At 45.3% G+C, this 19,413-nt stretch overlaps 1 protein-coding gene across 2 annotated transcripts in view; it reads right to left on the bottom strand.

Moving 5' to 3' along the window:
• The window catches only part of LOC132389742 (coiled-coil domain-containing protein 85C-like), a 277,288-nt gene that overhangs the window by 103,170 nt on the left and 154,705 nt on the right, over positions 1–19,413 (bottom strand). For both annotated transcript variants that reach the window (XM_059962319.1, XM_059962328.1), the window contains exon 2: positions 1,584–1,660. In XM_059962319.1, coding sequence (XP_059818302.1) covers positions 1,584–1,660 — 77 coding nt within the window. The remainder of the gene's footprint in view (positions 1–1,583; positions 1,661–19,413) is intronic.

Below are 19,413 nucleotides of genomic sequence, written 5' to 3'. Positions count from 1 at the left end.
CCTCTTCAGTCCTGAAGAAGGGTCTCGGCCCAAAACGTTGACTGCTTGTTTCCACGGATGCTGGAGTTCCTTTGACCACAGCATCTGCAGTGTACTTTGTGTGAAGCTATATATCATTAGGTGTATGAGAAGAACTGGTATGTCACCAACGACATTTGCAAGTTTCTACAGATGCATGATGGGGTGCAATCCAGCTCGTTGCATCAGTGTCTGGTACGGAGGGGCCGCTGCACAGGAATGTTACAGAGTTAGCCATCTCCATCACGGGTATTAGACTCGCCAGCATCGAGGGCATCTTCAAAAGGCAATGCCTCAAAAAGGTGGCATCCGTCATTAAAGACCCCCATCACCCCAGCCATGCCCTTTTCTCATTGCCACCATCAAGGGAGAGGTGGAGGAGCCTGAAGTCACACACTCAACATTTCAGGTACAGCTTTGCCATCAGATTTCTGAATGGACATGAACCCATGCATACTACCTCATAACTTTTTTGCTCTCTTTTGCACTATTTACTTAATTTACATATATAAAATTATAAATATTTCATTATAATTTATAGCTTTTTAAATTATGTATACACTGTATTGCTGCCAGCCGTGGTTGGCAACTCCTCTAAGAGAAGGAAAACTCAGATCTCAACCCTCCGCTGCCTCGCAGTTACACCCACTTGTGGGGAAGGCTTCGCGAGTCAACGCCACGGGAAAAGTGCAGAGCTGGCATCCCTAAGGCAGTCCTATGTTGAGTTCAGCACTGACTGGAGATCCCTGTGAAGCTGCTGGTCCCAAACTCCATTGGTCTCTGCTGTTCCTTTGGATTCATCAGCTGTGTGGAGAGGGGGCACCTGATGTTGCATTTCATATCGTAGTGCCTGGCTGGCATACCAGCTTGCGTGTACATAGACAGCTAGTGTGCGACATCCATGGTTGGCCCTGTCCAATGAGGCTTCACACACTGCCGCAAAACAACAAATTTCATGATGCATGCCAGCGATATTAAACCTGATTCTGATTCAGAATCTCACAAGTGGGTTTATAAATCACAGGAGAAGTTTAATATGGTGGGTTGATAATGCTACTGGGATGGGCGTTGAAGAGGCGAAGGCGGAGAAGTGTGGCTGATGAGGAAAGGATGGTCAGTCATATGATCAAGATGGAGCCAGGCTATTTATTGGGTGATAGGGCTGGTTGCAAAATGATTAGGAGTTGGGTGGGGCATGTTGGGTAGGGCGGCACAGTAGCGTAGTAGTCAGCACAACACTTTACGGTATAGGTGACCCGGGTTCATTTCCCGCTGCTGCCTGTACGGAATTTGTACATTTTTCCCATGACCACGTGAGTTTCCTCCGGGTGCTCTGGTTTCCTCCTGCAGTCCAAAGTTGGTAGGTTAATTGGCCATTGTAAATTGTCCTGTGATTAGACTAGGATTAACCTGGGGGGTTTGCTGGGCAGCAAATAAATAATCAATGGGGCTAAAATGCGAAGTATATCCCGCAGGATCCACAGGCAGCTGCTACAACAGGATGGGGAGAAAAACTTGCTGTACATTACATCAATGAAGACTTTGGAGAATTAGGGAAGTTATACCTGTGATAAGATCTTATTATCTTCCTCCAGAAACTTGACTTTGTTTTCCAGTTGTCTGATGTAGGCTGAGGCAGGGTCTGCAAGACAACGAAATGGCAGTGATTAACAGAGATATGTCCGGTGAATCTCAAGAGTCAAGATTATTTATTGTACACAAGCATGAGGAGAACAAAGTGATTGTTACTCCAGATCTGATGCAGCATAAAAAGACACAATAAGCATAAAAAACACAATAAAGAAACAAAAGAAGAGCACAATAAATATAAATATAAAACCAATCCTATAAAACACAACGTACAAGCAACAGTTATATATAAAGGTTGATTATATGTGCATAAATTGACGTGAGATGTTGTGAATGTATTGGTGGAGGGGCAGATTAATGGGTGGAGGTGTTGATCAGCCTGACGGCTCTTCACCTCATACAAAATAATAGAAACAGAAAGAATTTCAACCAGTCAGATCTGCTCTCCTATTCAATATGATCATTACTTATCATCTATATTTGTGACACTTTCATCTATATTCTGTTCCAGCTTTCTTCCCATATCTTTTTATCTCTTTAGCACCAAGAAAAATATCCAGCAGCCTTATCAAATGGACTTAAAGATTCATCTTCAACTGCTTCCTGTGGTAGAGAATTCTACATGTTCATTATTGTCCAGGTGAAAAGATAGTCTCCTCATGTCAGTCTTAAGTGGCTAACACTTATCCTTACACTTGGACCCCTGGTACTGCACCCCAAACAATGGTTACTGGTTCTAATCTGTCCACTGCTGTTAGAACATCTTCATATTCTACATCTTCTCATAGACCTTTAAACTGAGCAGTGCAGGTTTTGCACTTCAAGTGAAAGAAGAATCCTTTTCCTTGATAATTGCTGAATATTATTCTCAAAGGAATTTCAGTCACTCGAAAAACCTCTAACTATACAATGGACCAGGAACTTGGGTGGCACTGATTTCACATTGGCTTTCCATTAACCGCTAGGCCTGTTTCCAGTTTTATTACTCACTAATGCACTGCTCCAGTTCTGACCTGCAGTTCAAGACAAAATTCCACTCCAATATGTTCAGCAGGCCTTGAAAAGACCCCATGAGAAGTCAATCAAATTAATAATGTTAAACTTGGGCCACAAAATCCTTTTCATGCAATCACTGAATGTTCACAGTTGGGTCAAATTTATAGCTTTCAGTGAGGTACAGCACAAGTTTATCAATCTGATCGACAAAATCTCAGCAAATTAGTCAGCATTATGAAAATCAAGGAAAGCTTAATATTTCCAGCTGAAGATGACTTCACCAGTACATTAACTTTGTTTCTCAATTTGCCTGAATTCCCTAGTGCAATGCATGAAGGGATTTGCTCCAGAGTAGGCCTCAACATCTCAGCCCTCAGGTCCAAATGCTTGGGATCTTAGTGAAGGGCCTGACGATATAATGTAATACCTCCCAACAAGTGAAGAATGAACACATGAGAATCCGCAAATGCTGGAAATCCAATGCAACACACACAAAATGCTGGAGGAACTCAGCAGGTCAGGCAACATGCACAAAAAATGAATAAACTGTTGATGTTTCAGGCTGAGACCCTTCAGCAAGACTGGAAAAGAAGGGGAAAGATGCCATAGTAAGAACATGGCTGGGGTGGGGGCGGAGGGAGGGAAAGGATTAGAAGCTAGAAGGTGACAGATGAAGCCAGGCAGCTAGAGGTAGGGAATGAAGTAAGAAGCTGGGAGTTGACAGGAGGAAAAGGTCAAGGGCTGCAGAGAAAGGAATCTAAGAGGAGAGGAGAATGGACCATAGGAGAAAGGGAAGAAGGAAGGAAACCGGGGGAGGTGTTTGGCAGGTGGGCCAGAGTGGGGAACTGAAGAAGAGGGAAAGGGAAGGGAGAAAGATTACCATAAGCAACACACTCAAAATGCTGGAGGAACACAGTAGGTCAGGCAGCTGGTATGTAAATGAATAAATGGTCGACATTTAGGGCCGAGACTCTTCTTCAGCATTGGAAAGGAAGGGGACAGATGCCAGAATAAAAAGGATGGGAGGGAGGATAGCTAGAGGGTGATAGGTGAAGTCAGGTAGGTAGGAAAGATAAAGGGCTGGAGAGGTAAGAATCTGATAAGGGAGGAGTGTGCTGACCATGTAACCTATTCTAGAAACTGCCTAGAATGTCCCTCGATTTTTCTAAGTTCTACCTATCTAAGTGTCTCTTAAAAGAGCCTATTGTATCTGCCTCTACCACCATCACTGGCAGTGCATTCCACACACCCACCACTCTCTGTGAAAAACTTAGCTCTGACAACCCTTTGTATCTACTTCCAAGCACTTAAAACAATGCCCCCTCATTATAGCCATTTCAGCCCTGGGAAAAAGCCAATGGCTAACCACATGATCAATGCCTTTCATCACCTTATACACCTCTATCAGGTCACCTCTCATCTTCCGTCACTTCAAGGAGTAAAGGCCAAGTTCACTCAATCTATTCTCATAAGGCATCCTCTCCAATCCAGGCAACATCCTTGTAAATTTCCTCTGCACCCTCTCTATAGTATCCACATCCTTCCTGTACTGAGGCGACCAGAACTGAACACAGTACTCCAAGTGGGGTCTAAGGTCTTATACAGCTGTAACATTACCATAGGCAGGGGAGAAGATGTAAGAGGCCAGAGTGGGGAATAGAAGAAGAGGGGTGGGGGAAATTTTCCATAATTTGGAGAAATCAATGTTCATGCCACCAGGTTGGATGGCATCCAGATGGAATATGAACTTGAACATATTCCAAATGTTGATGTTAATATGATGAATAAATGATTCTCGGGTTTCCAGCCGGGTACAGGTATCAGTTATGTTCGACGTTTCGATGACAAACTCTGCCTCCTTCATCAAGGATGACCCCTGATGAAAATGGCAGAGTTTGTCATTGAAACGCCAGTTCTAATCGATACCTGCCCCCGTCTGGAACCCCAAGAACAATTTATTCATCACATATGCCAGGAAACCACGAGTTTGTTAATGTTAACCAGTTGGTTATTGCAATCGTTTATCATTACCTTTGTATTGAAGTACAAGACACTATGTCATAATGTACCTATGAAGAGTTACTCCTCCAACCTAAGAGTGAAGAATGAGACATTTTCTGCACAGTACTCTTTGATCAAAAACAATCTGTTCACGGCCCTAAGACAAGGCTGCCCAGGTAAAGCAACAAAATCCTAGCTCAGCAAACCACAATTGCATCCCATAGTCATATCTCTACACGAAAAGCAGTTTATACCATCTACAAAAGGCACACAAAACATACTTCCCAATGCAATGATCAATACCACCAAGTACAAAGGCAACATCACTACCCAGCAAGCCACACATTTTATCTTGGTTTCTAAACACAAGAGCTTCTGCAGATGCTGGAAATCCAGAGCAACACACGTAAAATGCCAGAGCAGCAACTATGGAGGTAAAGAAACAGTTGATGTTTTAGGCCGAGATCAGATACACTAACTTTAAAACCTACAATTCCCTCACCCACAATGTGAGATAGGCAAATAATAGATGGGCCAGCGATGCTCACATCCTAAAAACAATAATGTGTATGAAGAAAAAATGGCCAGTTTCACTAAAATATGAAAGAATAAACTGTGGTCTGAAGTCCTGAGGCTTGCCAGAAACCTGCTGGAAGGGAAATTTGAAAATAACATGCAGTGTGAGGGATTATGAACTGAGCAAAGGCATAAATACTTGCATCCTCTGCAAACGGGCCAAAATAACCTTCAATTAGTCTTTCTTCACTGTAGTCAATACAGACAAACTGCAGTTTGTTTTTCTAACTTACCTCCTGCCCTTTATGACGCTGGTTTTTAGGCCAGCAATGAAGACCTCCATCTCTGTCTGTCCATACAATCACACACAGATATAGAAGGATTCTTCTTTGCAGTTTCTGTAACATTTCTTTTACCATTCAGGGTTGTTAGCCCTGAGCTGCACCCCTGAACCTGGATGACTAGTGGACCACTCTTAGCTTGGCCTCTACCCTTTGACCAGTTTGGCATGGATGACCCTACCAAAAGCCCTGACTCTAGCCAACATTGCTCTCCATGTCTTAATTTAGATAAGGACCTTGTGGCTAAAGGGATCAGGGGGTATGGAGAGAAAGCAGGTACAGGGTTCTGAGTTGGATGATCAGCCATGATCATACCGAATGGCGGTGCAGGCTCAAAGGGCTGAATGGCCTACACCTGCACCTATTTTCTCTGTTTCTATGTCCTTGAGATACGCAAGCCTCCAAACCCTAGTTGAGGTTGTGATCCTCTTGGAGGTTCTTTTACCAAGCTTGGAAGAAATTTCTCTGCCACAGCATGAGCCAAGAATGTGATTTAGTGATGCGTGCTTCAGAAAGTCAGTAAAATTAATTTGAACTCTGCTGAGCGTAGTGGGCTGGTGCTGGAATGTGTGGCAACACTTGCGGACAGCCCCCAGCACGTTCTTGTTATTTTGGTTCTTATCGCAAATGGCACATTTCTCTGTATGTTTCAATGTACTTGTTATCAATAAATGAACAAATCTGAAACTTAATAGACCTCAGTGAATCAACAGGCCCTTCCAGCTATTTGAGCCGCGACCCCAGCCATTCCCCATTTTAACTGTAGCCTAATCACCGGACAATTTACAATGACCAATTAACCAACTGGTACGTCGTTGGACAGTGGGAGGTAACCGGAGCACCAGGAGGAAACCCAGGCGGTCACGGGGATAATGTACAAACACCTTACAGGGAGTGGTGGGAACTGAACCCAGGTCGCTGGTACTGTAAAGCGTTGTGCTAACCACTACACGACTGTGCCACCTAATTTTTATTCTAATGAAAAGTGGCAGAGCAGATTAGTGTGAAATTCCACATTTTTCATACAAAAGTGACTAGTCATCAGAGAAGACAGTATTACAGTTGTATAACCATAAGACATATGATTATATTCAGCCCAGTCAGCTCCACCATTCCATCACGGCACAATTATTATCCCTCTCAATCTGATTCTCTGACCTTCTCCCTGTAACCTTTCACATTCTTACTAAGAATGCATTAACCACCAGTTTAAATATACACAATGACTTGGCCTCTGTGGCAATGAATTCCACAGATTCACCACCCTCTAGCCCAGGCATGGGCAATCTACGGCCCGGGGGCCATATGCGGTCCGTTAAGCTTTTTAATCCGGCCCGCAGAACTTGTTGAAATTATATTAATAAACCTTGTTAACGTTTTTTCCCCACAATTCTGGCGTTTTCCCAATAGATGACGCACTCTCTTTACATTGACCTTTGTTGAGGTGCAGCGTATTACTCCACATTTGCACTTTACTCTGTGACCTTGTGGCGACCCATTTCCTGGCATGTCCGAACCGGCTCACAATTAGGCAGCGTTCTGGCTAAGGGAGATAGCCTGCGGGGATTTGCGAGCACAGAGCTTAGGAGCCTCTGCGCCACGGGGGTGGGGGGGGGGGGCAGGTTGAGGGAGGCTTAAAAGTGAGGCTGGGGATTTCAAATAAATTTTTTTTCCTTCGACTGCAGTTACCGACTCCGTGTCGTAATTTTAGCACTGCATGTAGCACACCGCTACAACCTCTCACCCCTTCTGTAAAGATGAGTGGAGCTAAGAAAAGAACAGTGGATAGAGAATGTCGGGTGTTTAATAAGGAGTGGACAACTATATATCTTTTTACCGAACACCGATCAACTGCTGTATGCCTGATATACCAAGAGACTGTGGCGGTTTTTAAAGAATATAATATCCCATGATATATTATTTTCCCTTATGAGGTGTATTACCAAACCACTCCGTTCATCTGCTCCTGGTTCGGCCCCCCTGTCAAATTTTAGAACCCTTTGTGGCCCACAAGTCAAAAAGTTTGCCCACCCCTGCTCTAGCCAAAGAAATTCCTCCTCATCTCTGTTCTAAAGGGATATTGCTATATATAAATAACGGTGTTAAGTAAAGAAGATAGATTTCTGTAATGCATCACATGATCTCTGGGGTTTTGCAATCAATAGAGTTGTTCAGAGCAGGAGTCTTTGTTATTGTATTGTAAAGACAGCAGTAAATTCAAGAGCAACTACGTGAGAACAGCAACATTTTAATTATCAATAATCTATCTCAACACCTGTCAGAATTGGACAGGAAACTTGCCTTGCCCCTATCAAGGGGCTGCTTTAGGAATCATATATCCAACATAACAAGTCAGAGAGGGCTCAACTGAACACTGTATCTGATTGACAATCCCCTTACCCTTTATAAAAGCCTCTCAAAACCAACTGAGATTTTACACCGAAATCACTCAGAGACAAAAGCTGTTTAAAAATTTCTAACTCATTCTGTCACCAGGCACTCTCACCTAACGAACATGCAAGAACAAACAGGAATAATAGGTCAACTTTAAAGAAAAACATAAACTTGTAGCGATGTGCTACACACAGCGCTGAAATAACGACACGCAGTCGGTAAGTCATTTCAAAACTAGTTTATTCAAACTTCGCGGTGCTGGCATTTTAATCCCTAGCGCCCGCCCTCTCCAGGTGGAAATGACGTCAAAGGTGCATTACCAAAGTCTCTGCCCGCGCGCTGGCTATTTTGTGAGCCGGTTCGCCTGCGCAGAAAGTGGGTCGCCACATAACCCCCCCCACCCCAGAACAGGCGATACACCCCCCAATGTCCACAGTCTGGATCAGCCTCTGTTTGGGAGGTCTGCCTCTGCGCCGTGGTGCCTGAACCTCAACCAGCAGTGCCAAGTCCACATGGGCTGGTTTGAGTCGGTCCACCGTGAAAACCTCCTCTCTCCCCCCATTGTCCAGAACGTACGTGGACCCGTTGTTGTTGATCACCTTGAATGGCCCCTCATACGGCCGCTGTAGAGGTGCCCAGTGTCCGCCCCTTCGTACAAACACAAACTTACAGTTCTGCAGGTCTTTGGGTAGATGGGTTGGGGTCCGTCCCTGCTGTGAAGTTGGTACGGGGGCCAGGTTGCCGAGCCTTTCGCGTAGCCTGTCCAGGACTGCTGCGGGTTCTTCCTCTTGCCCCCTTGGGGCTGGTATGAACTCTCCTGGGACAGCCAGGGGCGCGCTGTACATGAACTCGGCCAACAAGGCATGCAGATCCTCTTTGGGCGCTGTACAAATTCCAAGCAGGACCCAGGGAAGCTCATCCACCCAGTTAGGTCCTCTCAGGGGGGCCATGAGAGCCAACTTCAAGTGACGGTGGAAGCGTTCAACCAGTCCGTTCGACTGTGGGTGGTAGGCAGTCGTGTGGTGTAGTTGCGTTCCCAACGGGCTGGCCACAGCTGACCGCAGGCTGGAGGTGAACTGAGCGCGTGTTGGAGGTAATGTGGGCCAATACCCCGAAGCGTGCTACCCAGGTTGCAATCAGTGCTCGGGCGCAGGAATCGGCAGATGTGTCAGTGAGCGGGACCGCCTCTGGCCACCTCGTGAACCGGTCTACCATAGCTAGGAGGTACTGCGCTCCTCGGGACACTGGTAGGTGGCCCACGATATCCACGTGAATGTGGTCGAACCTCCGGTGGGTGGGTTCGAACTGCTGCGGCGGGGCTTTAGTGTGCCGCTGCACCTTGGCTGTTTGGCACTGCGCGCATGTTCTGGCCCATTCACTGACCTGCTTGCGAAGTCCGTGCCACGCGAACTTGCTGGAGACCAGCCAGATGGTTTTCCTGATAGATGGGAGCGCCAAATTGTGTATGGAGTCGAAAACTCACTGCCCCCAGGCTGCCGGGACGATGGGGCGAGGTTGGCCGTTAGCCACGTCACACAGGAGACAGCCTCCCACCCACCAGCCTCCAGACTCCTTGACCAGGTACAGCTGATCTCGTATCGGGTCCGCGGCGGTCACAGTCCGGACAGAGCGACCAACTCAGCGAGGAGTGCAGCAAGACGTGTGCCAACCCTCCCCCCCCCACCCCCCCGCCGTAGGATCTATCAGCCGAGGGATGACTTTCAGTAGATCGCAGCGAGGTAGCTGCTCTGATACTTACGGAACCCTGAGCCTGAGCCCGAATTAAGTCGTCTGCAAATATTTTAGCACCAGGTTCCCCATGAACATTTGGTGTGCTAAACAGGTTTAGAGGCAGTGCCCATTTGTCCACGCTGTAAGCCAGTAGCAAATTCCCACCGGCCGCACGAGGCACCGGTTACCCGAGGCCAGCCAGTGATCCCTGGTGCGAGGGTATCACTGCATTTAGGCGACCTCAATTGGGTAATGACTTCGCGTGTATTCAAGTTCAACAGTGGGCATGACAGGGAATGAGGAAAGGTGCAGCTGACTCATATCGTTTCCTTGCGGCCCAGTGGTTGCGGGTCACTGAAGTACACTGAAGTGGAGCTACATGCATGCGCACTGGGCAGAAAGAATGGAATTAAAAACCCTACAACCCAGAAACAATCTTTCAACAGTATTTGTGTGTTTATTTTTCTTTTTTTTTGGGGATCTACTAGGAAAGTCTCAAAGATCAACCAGTCGATCGTGATTGACAGGTTGGCGACCACTAGTGTAGAAAAAGCTGCCAGCACAAGTGGTGGATGTGATTTTAATTTCAACTTTTAAGACAAGTTTGGACAGATTCATGGATGGGAGGGGTGTGGACGGCTATGGTCCAGTTGCAGGCCAATGAAACAAGGCAACTTAAATTGTTTGACAAGAAAAAAAAGGGCAGCAGTGTTTGTTTCTGTGCTGTAGTTTTCCATGACTATAATTCGAAAGAGAGTTTAGAAGAATAAACCGCGCAATGCATTTTAATGCTTTGCATTCATCATCAATGCTTTCAGTATTGTTCTATTACTTTCCTGCACATCAATGCTGCCACACATGTGGTCCTTTGGGGTGCTACACCTCTTCAATAACTGAGGGGCATCCTCCCTCTCCAGTAGCAGACGAGCCCTACGCTGTGGTCCTTCTTCATCGAGACTGTGGTGACTGCACCAAGCCTCAGTGTGTCCCTCAGCACGTACTCCTGCAGTCTGGAATGTGCCAGTTGGCAGAATTTCTCCATGGACACTTTGATGAGCTGGCAAACCCATGACTAAAGGGCATCATTCACTAAATTGGACAGTTACATGGATGGGAAAGTTTTAATTGGATAAGGCCAATAGGACCAGTTCAGTTCCACAACTTGGCTGGCATGGCCAAGATGAACCAAAGGATCTGTCCCCATGCATTCTCACTCTATAACTTTCAGCCACTACTGACTATAGTTTTGAAATAGTACAGGATACATCTTGACTTCCCACACATGATCCTATTCCTTTACAGAAACACTACCTTTCCCAAGAGGATCATGCCTTTGTATTTCCTGAAGGTTTTGAAAGGAAGCTTCAGAAAAATGGTGGAAGGAATTTAATGCAGACAACTGTTGGGTGGTGCACCTTGGGAGGACCAATAAGGATAGGACTTACATGGAGAACGGGAAGACACAGAGGAGTGCAGTGTGATCTGGGAATACAGATCTATAATTCCTTGGAAGTGGTGTCACAAGCAGAAAGCTTTTAGCACATTGGCCTTCATAAATCAAAGTATTGAGTACAGGAAATGGAATGTTATGTTGAAGTTGTATAAGACATTGGTGAAGCCTAATTTGGAGTATTTTCTGCAGTCTTGGTCAACTACCTAAAGGAAAGATGTAAATAAAATTGAAAGAGTATGAAGAAAGTTGACAAGGATGTTGCCAGGACCTGAGCTGTAGGGAAAGGTTGAAAAGGTTGAACAGGTTAAGACTTTATTACCTGGAATGTAAAGGATTGAGGGTTCTTACACTGTGGTTGGGTGAGACTAAAGCTAGTGGTCATGGGTTAAGGGTGAAAGGTGAAATATTTAAGGGGAACATAAGGAGGAACTTCTTCACTCAGAGGGCGGTGAGAGTGTAGAACAATCTAACAGTGCAAATGGTGGATGTGGATTCGATTTTAACACTTAAGAGGAATTTGGGTAAATGCTTTATGTGGATGGGAGATGTATGGATGGCTATGGTCCGGGTGCAGGCCAATGGGACTAGGTGGATTAACAGCTTGGCACAGACTAGATGGGCCAAGTGGCCTGGTTCTGTGCTGTAATGTTCAAGGATTCAATGACATGATTTTCCTGATTCTAGTAGCACAGACCTTGAGAAACTAAGTCAGAGAATTCTAAAGTTTGCAGCCCATCCACCTACCCAGTTTCTCACATCAAACATCCCATCAAGAAAGTACCAATACTTGAGTAATCTCCTCTCAGCATCATGACTAAGTCAATTATTGATTTTTGAATCTCCAGATGCACCAATATTGGCTCAGGCCAGTGGGCTTGAGGCTTTGCAGCTGGGAAGCTGCCTTTTCTTCTTGCTTTTAATATTCGATCTGAATGTGATAAATAAATCTAAATCTTGAACTGCCCCGTTCTTTGTAGGGCAGACGGACTGAAATGCACCAAGATTGAAGGACAAAATGAAAACTGGGATTACTCAGCAGATCAGACATGCACCACTCTTTCCATGGAAGCCTACAGTGCATAGAGACTCAACCTGGCTTAAAAATCTCTTGTGTGCCATGTTACTGTCAAAGCTCTAGCAAGCAGGATGGGGTGTGAACTGGAGAAATATTCCCACTGATTCACAGAGCTGTGCTTTTGAAGAAACAAGAGTACCAACCACACCTCATAACCTGGCTATTATTCCTTCTCATTGTCAGGCTTTTCCATTTCTATTAACACCATGTTGTTGGTGCCAGAGGCACAAAATTCTGGCATCAGTGCAACAGTAAAATAAAGGCAGCATTTTGATGAGAATTTAAACTGGAAGGAATACAAACTGCTCCTGTGGAACACTGGCCACAGCTTCTCTATCAGGAGCAATGGTTTGTGCCTCAGGATTCACACCACCAGGTTCAGAAACAGTTACCACCCCCACCGATGACCCTTTCTCCCGTCTCCAACCCTCCTCCTCCTCATGGACTCCCCGCCCAGGACTTCTACCCGCCCTGGATCTGTTTATCTCTAATTGCCGTCGGGACATTAACTGTCTCGACTTCACCACCCCTTGCTCCAATTCCAGCCTTACCCCCTCTGAGCGCTCTGCTCTCCATTCCCTCCGCAACAATCCCAACCTTACCATCAAACCCGCTGATAAGGGGGGTGCTGTTGTCATCTGGCGCACTGACCTATACATAGCGGAGGCACATCAACAACTCGCTGATGCCTCCTCTTATCTACCCCTGGACCATGATCCCACTAGGGAGCACCAGTCCATTGTCTCCCAAACCATTTCCAATCTCATCAGCTCGGGAGATCTCCCATCCACAGCCACCAAACTTATAGTTCCCAAACCCTGCACTTCCTGTTTCTACCTCCTACCTAAGATTCACAAACCTGCCCGTCCAGGCAAACCCATTGTCTCTGCTTGCTCCTGCCCCACTGAACTCATTTCTGCCTATTTCGACTCTGTTTTATCTCCCCTTGTTCAATCCCTTCCCACCTATGTCTGTGATATTTCCCATGCTTTACATCTCTTCAAAGATTTCAAGTTCCCTGGCCCTCACCGCCTTATCTTCACCATGGACATCCAGTCCCTATATACCTCTATCCCCCACCAGGAAGGTCTCCAAGCTCTCCGTTTCTTCCTGGATTCCAGACCCAGCCAGTCACCCTCCACCTCCACTCTTCTCCGCCTTGTGGAATTAGTCCTCACCCTTAACGATTTCTCCTTTGGCTCCTCCCACTTCCTCCAAACTAAAGGTGTAGCCATGGGCACCCGCATGGGTCCTAGCTACGCCCGCCTTTTTGTCGGCCGTGTGGAGCAATCTATGTTCCAAGCCTACACCGGTATCTGTCCTCCTCTTTTACGTTATATCGACAACTGCATCGGTGCTGCTTCCTGCACACATGCTGAGCTCGTCGACTTCATTAACTTCACTTCCAACTTTCACCCCACTCTCAAATTCACCTGGTCTATTTCCGACACCTCCCTCCCCTTTCTAGATCTTTCTGTCTCTATCTCTGGAGACAGACTATCCACCGATGTCTACTACAAACCTACAGAGTCCCACAGCTACTTAGACTATTCTTCCTCCCACCCTGTCTCCTGCAAAAATGCTATCCCTTTCTCTCAATTCCTCCACCTCTGCCACATCTGCTGTCAGGATGAAGCCTTTCATTCTAGGACAAAGGAAATGTCTTCCTTTTTTAAAGAAAGGGGCTTCCCTTCGTCCACTATCAACTCTGCCCTCCATCGCATCTCCCGTATTTCACGCACCTCTGACCTCACCCCATCCCCTCGCCAGCCCACCAGGGATAGAGTCCCCCGGTCCTCACCTATCACCCTACCAGCCTACAGATCCAACATATAATCCTCCGTAGCTTCCGCCACCTCCTACGGGATCCCACCACCAGATACATCTTCCCCTCCCCCCCACTCTTGGCTTTCCACAGGGATCGCTCCCTACGTGACTCCCTTGTCCATTCATCCCCCCATCCCTCCCCACCGACCTCCCTCCGGGCACTCATCCCTGCAAACAGAAGAAGTGCTACACCTGCCCCCACACTTCTTCCCTCACCACCATCCCAGGCCCCAGTCAGTCCTTTCAGGTGAGGCACCACTTCATCTGTGAGTCAACTGGGCTGATATACTGTATCCAGTGCTCCCGATGTGGCTATTTATACATTGGGGAGACCCGCCGCAGACTGGGAGACCGTTTCGCCGAACACCGGCACTCAGTCCTCCAGCAGTGGTGGGATCTCCCTGTGGCCACACACTTCAAATCCACAGACCGCTCCCACTCCAACATGTCTGTCCAAGGCCTCCTCTACCATCAAGATGAGGCCACACGCAGGTCGATGGAGCAATACCTTATCTCCCGCCTAGGTAGCCTCCTACCTGCCGGCATGAACATTCAACTCACAGACCTCCGTTGATACCCCTGCCCCCCCCCCCTTACCCCATCCCTATCTATTATTTTAGTCTGGTTCTCTTTCTCTCTCTTTTTTCCCCCCTCACTATAATCTCCCCCCAGCCCTACCTTTCTTTCTCTTTTATTTCCCATAATTCTCCACCTTCCCCCCAGCCCATTTCCCTTCAGCCTATCACTTCCCAGTTCTCTACTTCATCCCTCCCCCCACTTCTTATCCCCCCTCGACCATCCCATGTTACTTCAATCCTGATGAAGGGTTTCGGCCCGAAACGTTGTTATTACCTCCTCCCATAGATGCTGTCTGGCCTGCTGAGTTCTGTCAGCATTTTGTGTTTTTATTTATTTCCAGCATCTGCAGATTCACTCACACCACCCCTCAACCAATAGGCTCTTGAACCAAAATGGGATAACTTCACTCAACTTCACTTGCCTCATCATTGAAATGTTCCTACAACCTATGGACTCACTTTCAAGACCATTTCATCTTATGTTCATGTTCATGCCGTTACCCGATTAATCCGCAAGGAGACCAATCCTGACCCTACGCGCCAGACAAGAATGGCTGACTGTCTGGTGTGACAAGCTATGAAATGATCTTACGTTCTCAATATTTATTGTTTATTTATTCATTAATATTATTTCTTTCTTCACGTATTTGCACAGTTTATTGAATTTTGCACACTGATCCTTCATTGATTCTGTTAACGGTTATCATTCTTCTATGGATTTATCAAGTATGCTCGCAAGGAAATGAATCACAGGATTGTTTATGGTGACATATATGCACTTTGATAATAAATTTACTTCGAACTTTGAAGTTACAAGTGGTTGCAAATACTGAGCTATTCCAGCTCCCATATCAACAACACACACAAAACGCTGGAGGAACTCAGCAGGTCAGACGGCATCAATGGAAATGAAAAAGAAATTGACATTGTGGACCGAGACCCTTCTTCAGGACAACCAATATTCAACAACCTTGATAACATAGCAACACCTCCCCCCCCAGAATAATTCAGGATGTTCATGTTTACAGCATTCATAACTTGTAACAAAAATATTTTTTTAAATCAAAAGAAATACAATCAAAAGTAAAAGTAAAATTTGGATGTTTGGTCCCTTTTCCCAATCTGTCATTGGGTGTGTTTTTATCTTGAAGCCACTTTGCCACAGTATCTCCATAGCCTGTGATTCCTTAAATATCCTAAAATCCATCAATCACTTTCTTAAATATACTCAGCAACTGAATCTTCACGGTCATCCCCGATATACGTAGAATTCCAAAGATTCACAACCCGCTGTAGGAATGAATTTCCTTTCCATCTTCATCCTGATTGGCTGCTCGCTTATTTGGAAACTATGAGCCCTGGTTTCAGACGTCCCAGCCAGAAGAAACATCCATAATTATCATGAGCCCTATGGCCACTGCAGCTTGCCGTGGAGCATTGAGCTACCAGGGTTCTTCAGCGCATGTATTTACCAATCGTTATCTTAACTAGAGCCATTCAGCCCTTGTGTTTTTGGTTTAATCTGCTCAAGTTGATTGTGACTGGCATGGGTTTCCCACATTCCCTGAGAATGATTTGTCTCGCAGCCTTGCTCAGTCGTTCCTCTAAGGCTTTGTCGGCGTTCCTATATATAACTTCTCTTTTCCGTCTCTCTGTGGGATTCTGCCGTTCCTCCAGTCCTACAGTTGTGAGTCTGCCATCTGCAGCTCTTGGGTTGTGTCAGTGCCAGTGACCCCCGTAACAGAGATCCATCCTTTCCTCCGCAAACGGGTCCAGCTCTCCCAGAGCACACCATGACGGTAATCTCCAGGTTCATGTGAGTTTTAGCCAATGAGGTGCTCCTTAGAAACACAGGTTTCAATGAGATCATAGGTTTCACACGAAGTGGAACAAGAGATGTAAGGTGTATAACTATGTGATGATCTACATATTTGTTGATCATCTCTTGGTCAATGCAAATATTAAATAAATTCAAAATGAGTAACACACACAAACGCCGGAGAAACTCAGCAGGTCAGACAGCCTCTACAGAGGAATAAGCAGACTACTGTGTATGTGGCCCTGGATTTCCAGCTTCTGCAGAATCTCTTCAAAATGAAATTAAGATTCACAAAATATATAGAACTAGGGATTCAATATGTCCATTCATTGGAGCTGAACCCTCTGGTTCAAGATCAAAGTACAATTTGGTGCAAGGCACACACTAGCTGTAGAGTTCTCTAGTCAGGATGTAAAGCAGTAACGCAGAGTTATGCTGGCACTACAAGGCAGTGAAAGAGGGGTTACTAAAGTGGTTCCAGTCTATATATACTGGTTCATGACTGGTTCAGAAAAGGGACATAAACGTAAACTATTACTCATTAGAGTGTTTCAAGGAGCATGGGAACACAAGGTTTTAAACTTTGGACAATAGTGGAAAGGGGAAGGTGTTTTTTTCCTCACACAGCATGCAGTAACGACCTGGAACTCATGGCCTATAGGGGTGGTGTAAGAAAAATCAATTAGTGCTTTCAAAAGGACATTGAAGTTGCAGGGCTATAGGTAAGAAATGAGGAAGTGGCCATCTTGAGTTACTTTATACAGAACTGGTACAGATGCAATGTGTTGAATGGCCACCTTGATACATTTTAAAGACCTCGTGATTCTAAATGCTTACAAGGGCTCTAGCAAACAGATACCACACCAGAGAAGGAAACATTCAGACAAGTGGCCATAAGCCTAGTGAATGGTGTGAGCTACATCATCTTAAAAAATAGTAAAAGAGACAAAGAAACAGAGAAGGCCAGGGGAGGAGAACAGACCTTGGAGATAATGCAGATGAGGACATCTGCCAATACTCACTGGTAGAGCAAAGGAAGTTAGGCACTCCCTGTTCCTTTTGATGAGAAGTACTGAACTGCAAGGTGGGTCGCTGCTGTTGAAGCCCTAAGGCAAGAAAAAAGACTGGGAAAGACTGGAAAAGCCTCAACAAATCACACTTGGAAGAGACTGCCATATTTCCTACTTTGCATTCATGCCTGGCGATATATTGTAACATTTTGAGCACAGCTCACAAAACTACTAGATATACATCTTCTGAACTATGACAACACACGTACTCAGTACTTAATTAATTAATCCATTTATTAATTAATAATTATGTATGCATTATTTATCTATTAATTTATCATCTATATATTTATTCCTTTACTTGTTCATTCTCCATTGATCTATTTAATATCCTATCTATCTCTCTGTGTTTATTTATTTATTTGTTTGCTGGTTCATTTAATGCACAATTTATCTTCTTTTGCATATTGGTAGTTTGTCAGTCTTTATGTATAGTTTCAAAAATTCAATTGCATTTCTTTATTTTCCAGTAAACGTCCACGAGAAACTGAATCTCAAGGTAGTATATGGTGACATTTACGTACCTTGATAACAAATTTACTTTGACTCTGATTTTAAAGTGCACTTCACTGGCTGAACTAGTTCAGGATATCCTAAGGTTAAGGGAAACACTATACTGTATAAATACAAGAATTTCTCTTGAATTGTTTTATTGATATTAAGGTTTCTTTGGTGTGGAGCGGGTGAGGTGTACCCTTCTTACCATTCCTCCCAGGGCAAAAGAAATACATTTTGCTTTCCACACAGTTACTGACAGCTATCCTTCTGTCTCTACAAAAAACATCTTTCATGGCAAGGTATTAAAAAGCCCTGAACTTCAATAGGAGTTTGAGGTTTGGTGTTTAACCAGATTTTACAAGTTTCTCTGCACGTACGGTGGAGCCTAGTATGGAAGCTCGAATGCACAGGATCACAAGATGCTCGAGAGAGTTGGTCAACCTCTACAGACAATGCCTCAGGAAAGTACTCAGGACTCTCACCATCCAGGACACTCCCTCTTCTGATAACTACCATCGGGGAAAAGTGCAGAATCCTGAAGAAGGACATGCAGTGAATTAGGAACAGCTTCTTCTCCTCATTCATCAGATTTCTGAGTAGCCCATGAACCCACGAACACTACTTCATTATCCCTTTTTTTTGCACAATTTACTTCTTTCCTAAGTTACCTCTGCATTGCTACCACAAAGTAACAAATTTCACATCATCCCAGTCAGCAATAGTAAATCTGATTCGGAAAGGGTTAATGCTCTAGGCTGAGGGACCTGCTTGACAAGCAAAACCATATATTCCTTTGTAGTGACTTTCAAGTGCTTAATAAACATCTCTACTGCATAGTCTGGCAACTCCTTCTACCACATACCACGGGATAAAGGAATAAACCTCACCCTCTCGCTTCATTAGATAATGTTCTTAAAACAGCTCATTAAAATGTGAGAGGAGGCGCGGTGCTTTCAACCTGCATTTAATTTTTTAAAGTTTATTTTTATTTAGAGATACGTTGTGGAACAGACCTTTCCTGCCCAACGAGCCACAGCAACCAGCAACACATCTATTTAGCCCTAATCACAGGGCGATTTACAATGGCCGGTTAACCTACTAACCGGTGTGTCTTTGGAATGTGGGAGGAAACTGCAGCAGCTGGAGAGAAACCTATGCGCTTACAGGGAGGAGGTCCACACTTCTTATGGACGGCATCAGAACTGAACTCTGAACTTTGTCGCCTCAAGCTGTAATGGCATCGAGCGAAGTGGCACCTATCAGTTAGGAGCTGACATGGACAGTGGGATGGAGATACCCTTGGCATTTTTATCCTGGAGTCCGGCCTGTCCTGTTCACTTCTATAAGGAAGCGGGAAAAGTTCAGAAGGACTCTTTACCCCTATATTGTCAAGCACCGTCACTCTATCTGTGACAACAGGCAAGATTTCCCACTGGCCACCCATCTTAACTTTACTTCCCATTCCCATTCCAACATGGTTTTCCATGGCCTCCTCTGCTGCCATGA

The sequence above is a fragment of the Hypanus sabinus genome, chromosome 2, assembly GCF_030144855.1.
Source record: "Hypanus sabinus isolate sHypSab1 chromosome 2, sHypSab1.hap1, whole genome shotgun sequence".
In the NCBI taxonomy this organism is placed as follows: Eukaryota; Metazoa; Chordata; class Chondrichthyes; order Myliobatiformes; family Dasyatidae; genus Hypanus; species Hypanus sabinus.
Note: the sequence above shows the minus strand (reverse complement) of the source record. Positions and strands in the feature narration are given on the sequence as shown.